Below are 15928 nucleotides of genomic sequence, written 5' to 3'. Positions count from 1 at the left end.
GATAAGTCAAACTTTATTCAACTCATTCACAATAATTCTCAACATTGTTCAGTTGTTCCACATAAAATCAGTTCAAGGTCATTAAGCACAACCAGAATTAATACATAAGGTGCACCAGATTATAAGGCTCACTGTCGATTTTTTGAGAAGATTAAAAGCTTTTAAGTGCACCTTATAGTTCGACAAATACGGCATTCCTAAACCACAGTTTCCTTTAGCAAACCTGCTTTAAAATGGTCATAATGAAGTCCAGCACCTCAGTAGTGATTAGTTACTAGCAACCGTACTTATAAATAGTATGTAGTATTTTATTTATTTATTTATTTGATCTTTTTTTATTTTTATCTTTTTTACCTTCTTTTATTTTGGCTGTGTTTTTAATTTGCACTGATTTATTGTGTCCTGTTTTTATTTTGTTCTATCTTGTAAAGCACCTTGGTGCCTTGCACCTTGCAAGGCATTGTTGGAAGGTGCTACAGAAATAAAGTTTATTATTGTTATTATTATTATTAACCATGAGCAGGCTGTGGCTGAGAAACATGTTAATGAATCTTATCTAATGGCCCCGTCACAGAAAAAAAAAAAAAAACTAGGCCAAGAAACTACAACAATTTGTAAGTTCTTATGTGTTTAAACAATAAAACTGCAATTTTTTGATTATATTATTAAACAATGCAAAAGTACAAAAATAAATAAAGACTTCTTGAGTTAATTCCCAGCTCGTCTGCAAAGCAATCAGGTTATTAATATTTAAAAACCTAATAGGTAATAGAAGTCTTGCATTTCATAAATAAATTCATACAACCTGCCATCTTTCATGACAGAGTTTTAGTCTAGGATCATCTTACGATGAGACGGGACGGAGTTAGAGTTGTTTGGGTCAAACCTTGTAAATGATGTTGCACGCAGTCAAATGCCAAATTACAAGACTTTGCAAGATCTGTTAGTCTTCAGAATATGTGTTGTGGATTACTCCCAGTTACTACCACATCATATTTAGCTCAAAATGTCATATTTATTGAGACAGAGCCATTTATTGTATTGACTGATATTTGTTATGACATTCACCAACAAGCTAATCAGCTGTAGATCTAAATCTGGTGATTGCTGACTGAGTTTTATTAAAATCTGCCCAGTGGTTCATGAAATATTTTGCTAACAACACGTCTTTGACTCATGTAAGCAGATGCTCAACACCACAATCACTAAAATATCTGAATCCTACAAAAAAGAACATTAAAGAAAAACAAGTGGCTCCATTATGCTATGATGGAGGTCAAACTGAGGTCTTGAGGAATTAAGAAAGCTCAGAGGGTCTTAATCCTCCAGAAAGTCTAATTAAAACCACAACTAGCAGCAAGAAAAACAATGTATGATTAGAGAAAAAAAAAATGCTGAATTAAAAAAATACATTCTTAACCTGTAAAAGGCAAGGACATGCTTCAGATTGTGCAGCAGTCAGCTGTACAAGAATTATTCCACAGAAAAATAAAACAATTTAAATATCAGTGGATTCCTTTAATAAACACTACACTGCTTTTCATAGGGCTGGAAACAGGAGGCTAATGATAAAAAAAAAAAAAAAAAACTTAAATTTCTAAACAGTTTATCAAAAAAGGCTGAAACTAAAGGCTTCCCACTGACTCGAACAGTAGCTGTACGTAAACCAAAAAAAAAGAAGAATGTTTTCAAAACAGTTTGACTCACAAAAGTTTGCAGAAAGAATGGGTCAAAAAGAACTTCTAGACAAGAACAAGAAGACTTTTAGTCAAGCTGCTACAGATCGTGTTTTTAGCTTTTATCAGCCAGAGGTTGAACTGTGAGCTCATCAACTTATACAGGCATAAAAATGGAAGTTAAAATGAAAAGCATACACTTGAATTTGATTATCCACCTTGTCTCGTGAACAAAATCTTCGTGTTTAACATCTAATAATAATAATGATAATGAATTTAATTTATAACGCACTTTTCATTAACAAAAATCTCAAAGTGCTACAAAGTGCAACTAAAATCAGTGATAAAATCATGTGGAGGCAGAATAGGCTTGCTTAAAAAGAAACGTCTTTAAGCCTTTTTTAAAGTCATCCAATGATTGCGGCGCTCTCAGATAGTCAGCGAGGGAGTTCCAGAGGTGGGGGGCAGTCACACAGAATGCCCAATCTCCCATGGTCCTTGATTTAGTTCATGGAAGGTGGAGGAGATGACTGTTCTGTGATCGTAGGAACCGGGTGGATGAATATGGAGCCAGAATGTCCTTCAGATAATCTTGTGAAGTTTGGTTTAAACACTAATGGGTAATGAGAGCAATTTTGTACTGAATTCTGTAGGTGACAAGAAGCCAGTGGAGGTTATGGAGAATGGGTGTAATGCGTTTAAATTTACGAGCTCTCAATAAAATCCTGGCTGCACTGTTTTGAATATACTGAAGCTTCTGAAGGTTTTTGCTGGGTATTCCAGTAAACAGGGAGTTGCAGTAGTCGAGCCTGGAGGAGACAAAGGCATGGACGAGTTTCTCTGCATCAGCAAAAGTGGGAGATGGGCAAAGTTTGGAGATATTACAGAGATGGAAGAAACAGGTTTTAAACAGAAGCTTAATGTGATTTTCAAATGTAAGATGAGAGTCCAAACACACCCCTATGATGAGAAACACAAATGGACCTAGTGTTCCCTTGCCCGGACGTGGGTGGCCGGGCTTTTACCCATGGAGCTCGGCCGGGCACAGCCCGAAGAGGAGACGTGGGTCCCCCTTCCCATGGGCTCACCACCTGTGGGAGGGGCCAAAGGGGTCGGGTGCAATGTGGGATGGGTGGTGGCCAAGGGCGGGGACCCTGGCGGTCTGATCCTCGGCTACAGAAGCTGGCTATTGGGACGTGGAATGTCACCTCACTGGTGGGGAAGGAGCCTGAGCTGGTGTGTGAGGCTGAGAGGTTCCGGCTAGAAATAATCGGACTCACCTCTACGCATGGCTCGGGCTCTGGAACCAGTTTCCTTGAGAGGGGCTGGACACTCTTCCACTCTGGAGTTGCCCCTGGTGAGAGGCGCCGAGCAGGCGTGGGCGTACTAATTGCCCCCCAACTTGGTGCCTGTGTATTGGGGTTCACCCCGGTGAATGAGAGGGTGGCCTCCCTCCGCCTACGTGTGGGGGGACGGGTTCTGACTGTCGTTTGTGCTTATGCACCAAACGGCAGTTCAGATTATCCACCCTTTCTGGAGTCCTTAGAGGGGGTACTGGAAAGTGCACCTTCTGGGGACTCCCTTGTTCTGCTGGGGGACTTCAATGCTCATGTGGGCAATGACAGTGAGACCTGGAGGGGTGTGGTTGGGAGGAACGGCCCCCCTGATCTGAACCAGAGTGGTGTTCTGTTGTTGCACTTCTGTGCTCGTCATGGATTGTCAATAACGAACACCTTGTTCAAGCATAAGAGTGTCCATATGTGCTCTTGGCACCAGGACACCCTAGGCCGCAGTTCGATGATTGACTTTGTCATCGTCTCATCTGATCTGCGGCCACATGTCTTGGACACTCGGGTGAAGAGAGGGGCGGAGCTGTCAACTGATCACTACCTGATGGTGAGTTGGCTCCGATGGTGGGGGAGGATGCCGGTCAGACCTGGCAGGCCCAAACGTATTGTGAGGGTTTGCTGGGAACGTCTGGCAGAGTCTCCTGTGAGACGGAGTTTCAACTCCACCTCCGAGAGAACTTTTAACATGTTCCAAGGGAGGTGGGGGACATTGAGTCTGAGTGGACCATGTTTCGTGCCTCTATTGTCGAGGCAGCTTACCAGAGCTGCGGCCGCAAGGTTGTCGGTGCCTGTCGTGGCGGCAACCCTCGAACCCGATGGTGGACACCGTCGATGAGGGATGCTGTCAGGCTGAAGAAGGAGTCCTATCGGGCCTTTTTGGCCTGTGGGACACCGGAAGCAGCTGATGGGTACCGGCAGTCCAAGCGACATGTGGCTCGGGTGGTTGCTGAGGCAAAAACTCGGGCATGGGAGGAGTTCGGAGAGGTCATGGAGAACGACTTCCGCACAGCTTCGAGACGATTCTGGTCCGCCATCCGGCGTCTCAGGGGGGGAAAGCGGTATGCCACCAACACTGTTTATAGTGGGAGTGGTGTGCTGCTGACCTCAACTCGGGATGTTGTGGGTCGGTGGGCAGAATACTTTGAAGACCTCCTCAATCCCACCGGCACGTCTTCCACTGAGGAAGCGGAGCCTGGGGACTCTGGGTCGGGCCCTCCAATCTCTGGTGCTGAGGTCACCGAGGTGGTTAAAAAGCTCCTCGGTGGCAGGGCCCCAGGGGTGGATGAGATCCGCCTAGAGTTCCTTAAGGCTCTGGATGTTGTAGGCTTGTGTTGGCTTACGCGACTCTGCAATATTGCATGGACATCGGGGGAAGTTCCCCTGGATTGGCAGACCGGGGTGGTGGTCCCCCTATTCAAAAAGGGGGACCGTAGAGTGTGTTCCAACTACAGGGGAATCACGCTCTTAAGCCTCCCTGGTAAGGTCTATTCGGGGGTTCTGGAGAGGAGGGTCCGTCGGATAGTCGAACCTCGGATTCAGGAGGAACAGTGCGGTTTTCGTCCTGGCCGTGGAACACTGGACCAGCTCTACACTCTCAGCAGGGTCCTGGAGGGTGCGTGGGAGTTTGCCCAACCAGTCTACATGTGCTTTGTGGACTTGGAGAAGGCGTTCGACCGCGTCCCTCGGGGGGCCCTGTGGGGGGTACTCTGGGAGTATGGGGTACCAGGCCCTTTGATACAGGCTGTTAGGTCCCTGTATGACCGGTGTCAGAGCCTGGGGTCCGCATCGCCGGCAGTAAGTCGGGCTTGTTCCCAGTGAGAGTTGGACTCCGCCAAGGTTGCCCTTTGTCACCGATTCTGTTCATAACTTTTATGGACAGAATTTCTAGGCGCAGCCAAGGTGTTGAGGGGATCCGTTTTGGTGGCCTCAGGATTGCGTCTCTGCTTTTTGCAGATGATGTGGTCTTATTGGCTTCATCAGATCGTGATCTACAGCTTTCGCTGGAGCGGTTCGCAGCCGAATGCGATGCGGCCGGGATGAAGATCAGTTCTTCCAAATCCGAGGCCATGGTCTTGAGCCGGAAAAGGGTAGAGTGCCCTCTCCGGGTCAGGAAGGAGGCCCTACCCCAAGTGGAGGAGTTCAAGTATCTTGGGGTCTTGTTCACGAATGAGGGAAAAATGGAGCGTGAGATCGATAGGCAGATAGGTGCAGCGTCTGCAGTGAAGCAGGCGCTGTACAGGTCTGTCGTGGTGAAGAGAGAGCTGAGTCAAAAGGCGAAGCTCTCAATTTACCGATCGATCTACGTTCCCACCCTCATCTATGGTCACGAGCTTTGGGTTGTGACCGAAAGAATGAGATCTCGGATACAAGCGGCCGAAAAGAGTTTTCTCCGCAGGGTGTCTGGGCTCTCCCTTAGAGACAGGGTGAGAAGCTCGATCATCCGGGAGGGACTCGGAGTAGAGCCGCTGCTTCTCCACGTCGAGAGGAGCCAGTTGAGGTGGCTTGGGCATCTGTTTAGGATGCCTTCTGGACGCCTCCCTGGTGAGGTGTTCCGGACACGTCCCACCGGAAGGAGGCCCAGGGGAAGACCCAGGACACGCTGGAGGGACTACGTTTCTCGGCTGGCCTGGGAACGCCTCGGGATTCACCCGGAAGAGCTGGCCCAAGTGGCTGGGGAGAGGGAAGTCTGGGCCTCCCTACTTAGGCTGCTACCCCCGCGACCCGACCCCGGATAAGCGGAAGAAAATGGATGGATGGATGGATGGATGGATGGAAGATGAGAGCCCATTCTTACTCCAAGATTTGTAGCAGAGGTGGAGAGGGGGATGTCTTGTCCAGAAAAGGAAATGGTTGTTATAGTTGATGTTTGAACCTGGTGAGGGGTGCCAATCAGTATGGTCTCAGTTTTGGAGCATTTTAACTGAAGAAAGTTCTGATTCATCCAAGCCCTTATCTCCTTCAGGCAGGTAGTGAGGGCAGTGAGTGAAGATGGAGATGACAATGGTGATGATGATGCTCCAGTCCTGATGTAAAGCTGTGTATCGTCGGCATAACAGTGAAAAGAAATGTACTGATTAATAATTTGACCTAAAGGCAGCATGTACCTGTAAAAGGAAAATAGCAGGGGCTCTAGAACTGACCCTTGAGGGACACCACAGGAGACACAGACAGTCTGGGACTTGGCATTGCCAAGACTAACATATTTTCATTTAGCCTTTATTTATCCAGGTTAGTCTCATTGAGCCACGAGAACTCATTTTCAAGAGAGACCTGTTTAGGGAGCACATGGTGGGGGTTAAGGGCCTTGCTCATGGGCCCAGAGTGGGGCGAATGAGGGTGGGGGCAAGTGTGGGTGTTTCACCTACCCAACCCACAATTTTGATGTTGTCGGGGCCGGGGCGTGAACCGGCGATCTTCGGATCACAAGCCCACCTCTCTAACCTCTGAGCCAATTGGAGAGGAAAGACTTAAACCAGTCCAGGACACTGTCACAGAGACCGACCTCCGCATGAAGACGGTGGAAGAGGATACTATGGTCCACAGCTAATCCATTACTTGTCATGTTCATGTCCGTCTTGTTGTAAAACGTAAACAAACCTAACAAACGGTGCTTCAGTACAGAGACACCCAGCCAGCTGTAAAGTGAAATGAGTTCAGCCACAGCTATTGAACCGGATGAGAAACATAAAATTAACGGAGGACGAGGAATGTTAGAAGACGTTCCTCTTCAACAGAAACCTGCTGTCATGCAGCAAAGAGAAATGCTGAGGTACTTTCTGCTTCATTCAAACACAACTTGTATACTCGATGCATAGAAGTGAAATTTAAAGAGGGTAAAAGAACAAAAATAAATGTCATGTTGTTGATTACCTGATGAGGTCCAGAGGCTGATACTTGTACCAGATCCCCCAGCGGGCCCAGCGCTCGTACAGAAGATGTCTGTGGTTCTGAGCTCCGTGTGTCTTAATTGGATGTCTGCTCTTGTAACCACCCTGAGGAGACCAAAGAGGACAGAACTCTACAAGCAGGCTCATACTTCATCTACTTCTAACATCATTTCTCTTTGTTTTTTTCTGCTGCTTTTACTCTGAGTGTTAAGTTCTCATATAACATTTATTCACGAGAAAAGGCCTTAAAGCATCATTTAGCAAAATGTGGTGTTCTAACAGCTAAATTATAAATTTATAAGTCCAGCCAATTTTTTTTAGATCAAATTCAAAATCAGCCCACCTCATGTGGAGGAAATGCAGCCTCGTATGTGTTGTTGCCCAGTAAGCGATTGATGCCTGCAGTGAAATAAAGCAGGCCATCTCAAAAGAGGAACACATCACACCCAAACTAACACACAGAAACCACATTAAAAAATCTGCACCAGTTATTAATAGAAACAGGGGTCCAGTGACAGACTCATTGAAACCCACACAGTCTTAGTCAGAACCATTTAGCACGTTATGAAACTTAATACAGTCGTCCATGCCTGGATTTTAGCTGGCAGGTCTTGAAACTTGACTATATTTATTTTACATCTATGCCTCCACTGCATTGTGGGAAATCTTGTTGCAGCCATACCAAACTGACAGCAGGAAAACAGTTCTTACACCAGGACTAAAGAACAGCTATTTGTGCCAATTTTGACTGAAACTATAGGCACTGAATGTAAGAAAAGGTTTACTCTTGTGGTCGAGCTGATTTCATTTGTCGGGAAGTGGTCACTCACATTAAAAATTATTTTGAAATCTGTTCCAGTGCTTCAAGACCAAACTTTACTCAATAAAAAAAAACATCAGACAGGGAAGGTTTTGATATGGTAAGTGTGCAAATTGTCCAAAAAATAAACAAGTGAGGTTTTGTCTTTAATGGTGTAATACTGAGATGTCAACAAAACTACAATGTATGTTTTCTACTACTCTAAAATAGCTGATAAATTCCATCCATCCATCCATCCATCCATCCATCCATCCATCCATCCATCCATCCATCCATCCATCCATCCATCCATCCATCCATCCATCCATCCATCCATCCATCCATCCATCCATCCATCCATCATCTTTCTAAGCTTCTTCCTTTTCGGGCCGAGGGGGTCACTGGTGCCTATGTCCATCTATCACTGTGCAAGAGGCGTGGGACACCCTGGACAGGCCTCCAGTCCATCACAGGGACAGATAAAGACAAACAACCATTCACTCTCTCACTCACACCTAGGGACAATTTAGAGTTACCAATCAGCCTAACATGCATGTTTTGGGTCTGTGGGAGGAAACTGGAGTACCCGGAGAAAACCCACACATGCACTGAGAGAACATGCAAACTCCACCCAGAAAGGCCCCTGGCTGGGATTTGAACCGGCGACCTGCTTGCTGAGAGGTGGTAGCTCTACAAACTGCACAAATGTGCAACCCTCAGATAAATTCAACCTTATAAAAATGTTTATAATTCTCATAAACTCCATAAAAAGTCATAGATGTGCAGTATGTCCATTATTGCACTGACATTTAAACATATTTTTTTTAATCCTCATTTGGATCTTGTTGAGATTAAAAATCTATTTTACAAGATAGACCTGGCCAAGTGGAAGCACACGTGTTTCGTAACAAAGAAACAAAGAAGAGCTGCAGTTAGAAATAAAGTTTACAGAAGGATGAAGAAAGCTCCGTGTCTTACCCATCTTTGATTTTCCGTCTTCGTACTTGGTGCGCTGCAGGACGTGATGGACTATCCTGCTTCTGGTGGAATTTGAGAAGAACGTCTCTCTATTGTTGATGGTGAAGCTGGTGCAGAAACAACAGCACGCTCCCTCAGTTATTCATCACTCAACATCAACACATTAATTTGTTAAAATGATTAACTGTTATTATTATTATTATTAATTATTATTAACTTTGTTAAGTCTCTCAATGAGAGATGAGTCAAAATGAGCAGGTATGCGTTGAAACACAATTAATGGAGTAAAGACGTAGTTTGTAAAGTTTTTTTTTTGTGCTCATTCTTGTGTCATATTTGCTAATAAAGCAACAAATTAGAGCAAAATAAGAAACAGAAGTGTAAAAGATTCCTTGCCTTTAAAAAAATTAGACAATGTCTTTTATTTTTTTTAAAAGCCTTCAAAAAGAGAAACATGATTCAAGGGATGAAAATATTTAATGGACAGCTGCTGTTATACTTTGATATCTTATTTATGATCAGCTTGTCTTGCTCCAGCTTTCAAGTTGTAGGCTGAATGTTGTAAAATATACAAACATATTTTATCTCCTGCTTTCTAAATTCAGCATAGAGCTCAGAACGTGGACCTGATGGATTCGAGGAAAACTGAAAGTAGTGTTTATCACAAATTTTACTGATACAGACACTGATAATATGTGACAACAGAGTCCTGATTGTGAGTTTGCACCGTTCTTACTGATGCATGCGAGCTCTGCTGAAGGGAGCTGTGTAGCAGTCGGTTTCCTCCAGGTCAGGCAAGGCCTCTTTGTCCAGCTTCATGGGATTTTTGGGCAGCCAGCTCTTGATCTGTTGACATTTTAGATGAAATCTGCTGCAGAGACGGGCAGACAAATAAAGATTAAAGGCACAGATTATTACAAAGATTGTCTTCTTAGAAAAAGAGACAATGGCAACCAAGCTCATTCCTAACACAATGTTGATAGTTCACCCCATCATTAAAAACACATTTTCAAACAGGTGTGCACGCACTTTGCTGGTCATTACCCATCCATCCATCCATCCATTATCTTTACCCGTTTATTCCATTTTGGGTCACGGGGGTCGCTGGTGCCCATGTCCAGCAATCACTGTGTGAGGGGCGGGGTACACCCTGGACGGGTCGCAAGTCCATCACAGGGACACATAGAGACAAACGAGACAAACAACCATTCACTCTCTCACTCACACCTAGGGACAATTTAGAGTTACCAATCAGCCTAACATGCATGTTTTTGGTCTGTGGGAGGAAACCGGAGTACCCGGAGAAAACCCATGCATGCATGGAGAGAACATACAAACTCCACCCAGAAAGGCCCCTGGACCGGGGTTTGAACCAGGGACCTGCTCGCTGAGAGGCAGCAGCTCTACCAGTTGCGCCACCGTGCTGCCCGCTGGTCATTACAATATTTATTATTTGTGCACTTACATAAAAACTCACAAGCCTTGAACGCACTGGTTCAGATAGCTAAATTCAATGCACAGAGCAACTGAGAATTTTTAATTTTAGTGTTTTCACACATCAGCACAGATGTCTGAAAACCTACACCGGTCTTCAGAACTGGCCTCTTTTTTTTTTTTTTTTAATTTATTTATAAGTTTATTCTTTTTTAAAAAAAACAACAACAAAGCAATTCAATATACAATAAGAAATACAATCACGAATAAAATGAAAGGCAGCAGAAAGAAAAAAAAAAATCTTATATCTGCCCCATTTTACCAAAATATTAATTCAGACAATAATCTTCAAATAACAAAAACAAAATAAACAACTCCTTCTTGACAACAATTTATACAAATACACATTAAGCTATTTCATTTTTTTAACAAACCAACTTTGATAATTCTTTTAAACATAGACATTGATCTGGCATTTTTAACATCACTCTCCAGATTATTCCATAATCTAATTCCTTGGATTGAAGTAAAACATTCTTTCATACTAGTTCGAAATTTAGGTTTCATAAAGATTTCCATCCCTTTAAGATTACAACAACTCTCTCTTTTAACCAAATTTAATTGGATATTTAAAATTAATATATTATTATGAGCCCTAAACATAACTGATAAAATACTGTAATCTACCAAATCATGGAGCTTCAATAACTTGAGTTGATAAAATAATGTGCTTGATGGGTGACTGAAATGCTTCCTGGTAATAATTCTTACAGCTCTTTTCTGTAAAACAAAAATAGGATTTATAATTTTTTTGCACACTTTCCCCCAAACATCAATACAATAGATTAAGTGTGGAATAATTATTGTGTTATACAACATATACAGAGCTTTATCATTAAATAAGTCCCTTACTTTGTACAGTACTGCAATAGATTTAGCTATTTTTATTCTTACAGAATTTATGTGATGTTTCCATGTCAGCTTTTGTCACTAACTCTACAAATCTCAACACCCTCGATTTTAAATGGAACATGGACATTTCTCTTTCTATCATTGAATATCATATAATTAGTTTTACTCAAGTTTAATGATAATTTATTAAGTTTAAACCAAGTTTGTATTTTTACAAATTCTGTCTGCATCAACTCCAACACACGTTCTACATCGCTACCCACACACAAAAAAATGTGGTATCATCTGCAAATTGAACACATTTACCAAGTCATTCACATATAAAATAAATAACTTTGGTCCAAGTACAGAACCTTGAGGAACTCCACATATGATATTACAGAGGTTATTTGTATCTTACATCATTTGTACAAACTGTTTCCTATATTTCAAATAGCTAGATACCCACTGTAGTGCTAGTCCTCTAATGCTATATTTATTCCAATTTTCACGGAGAATACTATGGTCAATAGTATTGAATGTTTTTTTAAATCAACAAAAATACTAACACAATTTTGTTTTTGATCGACAGCAGTTGCTATTTGTTCTAGCAATTCCATGAGAGCCATTGATGTAGAGTTTTTTGCTCTAAACCCATACTGACTGCTACTTAGAATATTTTGTTTAGCAATCAATTGATCTAATCTGGTCACAAATAATTTTTCTAAAATTTTTGAAAACGGTGGTAACAAGGATGTTGGTCTATAATTATTAAACACACATTTCTCACCATTCTTAAAAAGAGGAACTACCTTGGCTGGAAATATTCCTGTTGAAAATGATAAATTACATATATATGTAAACGGCTCAATAACATAACTCATCATAATCTTTACAAACATCATATCCATGTCCGCCCAGTCTTTTGATCTCTTGTCTGCAATTTTTTTTTTTACTATATTCATTATTTCTTCTTTGTCAGTTCCATCAAGAAAAATACTGTTGGCACCATCTGTAACTGTATGACTCACATTATTATCTACTTTCAGTATTTTAGCTGCAAGACTTGAGCCAACATTCACAAAATAATGATTAAACCCATTTACAATTTCATTCTCATCATGGAGTTCATTGTCGTCCTCCACAAAATATTGTGAAATACCTGTTTTTACTTTGTTATTTTTCAGAACACTATTCATTAACTCACCATGTTGATTTTGTATCACTATTACTTTTGTTTAATAAATCAATGAAATATTCTTTCTTATGTTTTCTTATAATCATTACCATCTTATTTTTATACTTCTTGTATTTCTCCTCTGCCTCTTGTGTTCTCAATTTCAAAAAGCATAAATACAAATAGTTCTTTTATTTTTTTTACAAGCATTTCTCAACCTTTTCGTCATCCATGGCTTGTCAACAAAACCTCATTTTGTATAATTTTTTTGCACGCAATTCTTATCATACAGAGATCCTAAAATATTCATAAACCCATGATATGCTCTGTTTACAACATCAACATACACATCCTTCCAGTCTTGGTTTTTTAATTCCTCTTTTAATTTATCCAATGCTTTTTTGGATGTGTTTATTGTTTTTTGTTTCATTCTAACAGTTATTTTTTATTGCATTGATCATTAAAAATCAAATAAAAATATGCCACACTTAAGTAAAAAGAAGATAAAGGCTTTGTGAAAAATGCTAAAATGCTAGAAAATCAGCTGTTTGTAAAGACATTTACAAGACAAAAATGCTTATATAGTTAATTTTAGCTTAGCATGCTAACATGCTAACACTTACTAATTATTGCTGAATATGAAAAAAAAACTAATTTGGTACTCATGTCAATGTTTTACATGAGCATTTGTAGTTATAGAAATTAATACCACGAAAGTAAAAAAAATTAGACTTTATGATATATGTGTTACAGCACGGTGGCGCAACTGGTAGAGCTGCTGCCTCTCAGCGAGCAGGTCCCTGGTTCAAACCCCGGTCCAGGGGCCTTTCTGGGTGGAGTTTGCATGTTCTCTCCGTGCATGTGTGGGTTTTCTCTGGTTACTCCGGTTTCCTCCCACAGTCCAAAAACACGCGTTAGGCTGATTGGTAACTCTAAATTGTCCCTAGGTGTGAGTGAGAGAGTGAATGGTTGTTTGTCTCGTTTGTCTCTATGTGTCCCTGTGATGGACTTGCGACCCGTCCAGGGTGTACCCCGCCCCTCACACAGTGATTGCTGGACATGGGCACCAGCGACCCCCGTGACCCAAAAATGGAATAAACGGGTAAAGAAAATGGATGGATGGATGGATACATGTGTTGGAAAAAATTATATTTCATGAACGTTGAGGCATGCTAGGCAGGAACTATGCTAATAAAAAAAGAAAGATATTCTCAAGAAAGTAGAAAAGCTTATTCTGTGAATTTTTATTCAAATGTGCAGTGAATAAAACAGACTGTTGAGGAAATCTGTATTTCTGCACAGCTCCGTTACTGTTATTGTGAAAGATATCAAAATGTTGCATCATCCATAGATATTAATCAGTCTTGACGTGACCCGTCAGTAAAGAGACAGCAAAGAGATCATTTTTATTATGCTCAAGGTTTGATTGATATATTGATAAGATACAGAGGCGTGTTTTCAGGGAGTCCTTGAGAACTGTTCCGTTTGCCACAACCAACTCCCCAACGTGTCTCTCTGTGCAGCTCGACAGAGGAAGGGTGAAAGGCTGGCGCCCGGGTGATTCTATAAAACTAATAGTTTTACTGCAGGAAGCTCAGAACGGGTCAGAACCTCAGACATAAGTTTGTACTTGTAAATTAATTGATCTTCTGTGATTTCTGGCTGCTCTCCAAGGCTTTGTAATAAATCTGAAGAAGTTGACACCTGGTCGTTTTGGGAATCTCTTTTTTTCCACGACACAGACTTTTTGCAAAATTGTTCAAATTAAGGGTGAGTTTATTTTCATTTTTAGAACTAGTGTTTTCAAATGTTGGTCTATAATGATGCTAAATACAACGAAGAGAAAGATGTTTCAAAAATCCCTTACAGAAAACAGAGCTCTCCCAACAGCCATGCATTTCCTGTATCAAACTGCTTACTCACCAAACGTGTTCACGTAACAGTTTTACAATATTACCTTTTATTGATATAGTATATCCTTCCCACAGTTAAATAGTAACCAGTGTTATTGGTTTTTTTCTTGTCTAATTTGTAGTCATTTGATCCAATGAGTTTAACAAGGTTAATAACTAACATGCTTAAACAAAGCACTGAACAACAGCTGATACATTGAGCATTTTAAACAAGTAGGTCTGATTTGAATTAATATCTTTAAGCTGCTGTTACTGGAAAACCACCGGATTTATTAGATTTTATCTCTTCGGAATGAAAACGTGTTTTGAAGCTTTCATTCTGACCCTTTTCGAAGAAATTCAGTTCAGAGCGAGACTCGTGAAAAATGAAAAGTTTATTTTAGGGTGTTGTTGTAGACTGCACAGATTGTCAAACTCCTGGAGAAACAAATTATAACTGGGCTTGTATTAAACAGGAAAATGATTGAAAACCAGTGTCCGCAAAGGACAGACCCCCAAGGAGCAATGGATCTCTGTGTAAAAGGTCCTGACAGTCAGACGACTTGTTGAGCTTCTCTACTCTGAACTAATGTTTGATGACCGGACAGAAAATTGATTCAGAGAACATGCTCTGAAATGAATTGTCTAAAGAAAAGATTTCAGTGAAAAATGCACTGCTCTTCTGCAGCATTTCACTGAATGAGACCTATGACATCAAATCAACAAGCTGACAAAGCATGGGTGCTAACGTTTAGCTTTACAGGGATGTGAGTCAGTGAAAAATGTGTTAAGTTAATGCTCAGGAAGATTTTTCTTTTCAAATCAAGAACTAATTGAAGTGGCTCCTGAAGGGATAGTTCAGATTTGTTGAAGTGGGGTTTCGTGGAAAAGTTATAAAAAATATTAGCTATGTCTTGTAAATAACTTTTTGAATAATTACAATTTGGTAAAATGGAGTTTAATTCAGAGCAAATCAACAACAGCTAGGCTGTGCGACACCGAGACCAAAGAGGATTGCTGCTGCCTTAAAACAACTCTAGTCTCAACAATTTCATAGTGGCTCATGAAAAAGACCTTTACATGGCTGGTCATTTTGATTTAAACAATTATTTTGGCAAATATAATACAGCATTCATGTTCGAACGCATTCGTCTCTCAATCCTAAATTTCAAATTTTAATTACTGTTCGTATGAAAGGTTGTGTCATTGTGCACAAAACTGTACGAGTTTGGATTAGAAGGCATGTAGGCATTTCTCTGTATCAGTAAAATATTTTATTGGTACATAAGGCAAGCCCAGGGATTAATAAAAAAAGACAACTCACTCAATAAAACCCAACTCAGTCAATTTTCTTCACCACAATGTGTGAAAGTGCTTTTATTTTTTGTGGGTTTTAAAGGCTGCAATTCAACTCCATGTAATTCAAAACTGCACGCAGTAATAAAGATGTGGTTCAGGTTCAGGGCTAAACATCTTCATGAAATGGAAAGAAAGAGATGTCACCATTTTTCTATTGTAGTGAGATTTTCACTTCTTTGTGGACGTTGTCTGTTTTGTTTCATTAAAGTTTGGCAGCAACGCGACTACAAACAACATAAGAATGCATTTAAAATACACACAGCAAAGTTTCTGTTGGACTGAAGACTAGGTTTTATTGCCACTGCTTGACCACCTCGAGTGTTTTCAAATGGTTTTCTTTATACTTTTAATTTTCTGAGTAGGCAGAAAAAGGTTCATGCAGTGTTCTGATAGAGCAGCACAAAGGAGCCAGAGCCAGCTCTGATCCATCCATCCATCCATCCATCCATCCATCCATCCATCCATCCATCCATCCATCCATCCAGC

General features: G+C 41.1%; 1 protein-coding gene across 1 annotated transcript in view; it reads right to left on the bottom strand.

The window, feature by feature from the left end:
* Positions 1-15928, bottom strand: part of ano3 (anoctamin 3) — an 84158-nt gene that overhangs the window by 25902 nt on the left and 42328 nt on the right. Inside the window, exons 6-10 of the mRNA XM_037683704.1 lie at positions 10167-10180; positions 9426-9560; positions 8690-8796; positions 7256-7311; positions 6896-7017 (exon numbers count right to left, since the gene is read on the bottom strand). Of these exons, the coding sequence (XP_037539632.1) occupies positions 6896-7017; positions 7256-7311; positions 8690-8796; positions 9426-9560; positions 10167-10180 (434 nt within the window). The remainder of the gene's footprint in view (positions 1-6895; positions 7018-7255; positions 7312-8689; positions 8797-9425; positions 9561-10166; positions 10181-15928) is intronic.

Source organism: Nematolebias whitei, chromosome 10, assembly GCF_014905685.2.
Source record: "Nematolebias whitei isolate Nwh7 chromosome 10, NemWhi1, whole genome shotgun sequence".
NCBI classification, from domain to species: domain Eukaryota; kingdom Metazoa; phylum Chordata; class Actinopteri; order Cyprinodontiformes; family Rivulidae; genus Nematolebias; species Nematolebias whitei.
The sequence above is the reverse complement of the archived record's forward strand: the minus strand, read 5'-3'. Positions and strand labels throughout refer to the sequence as shown.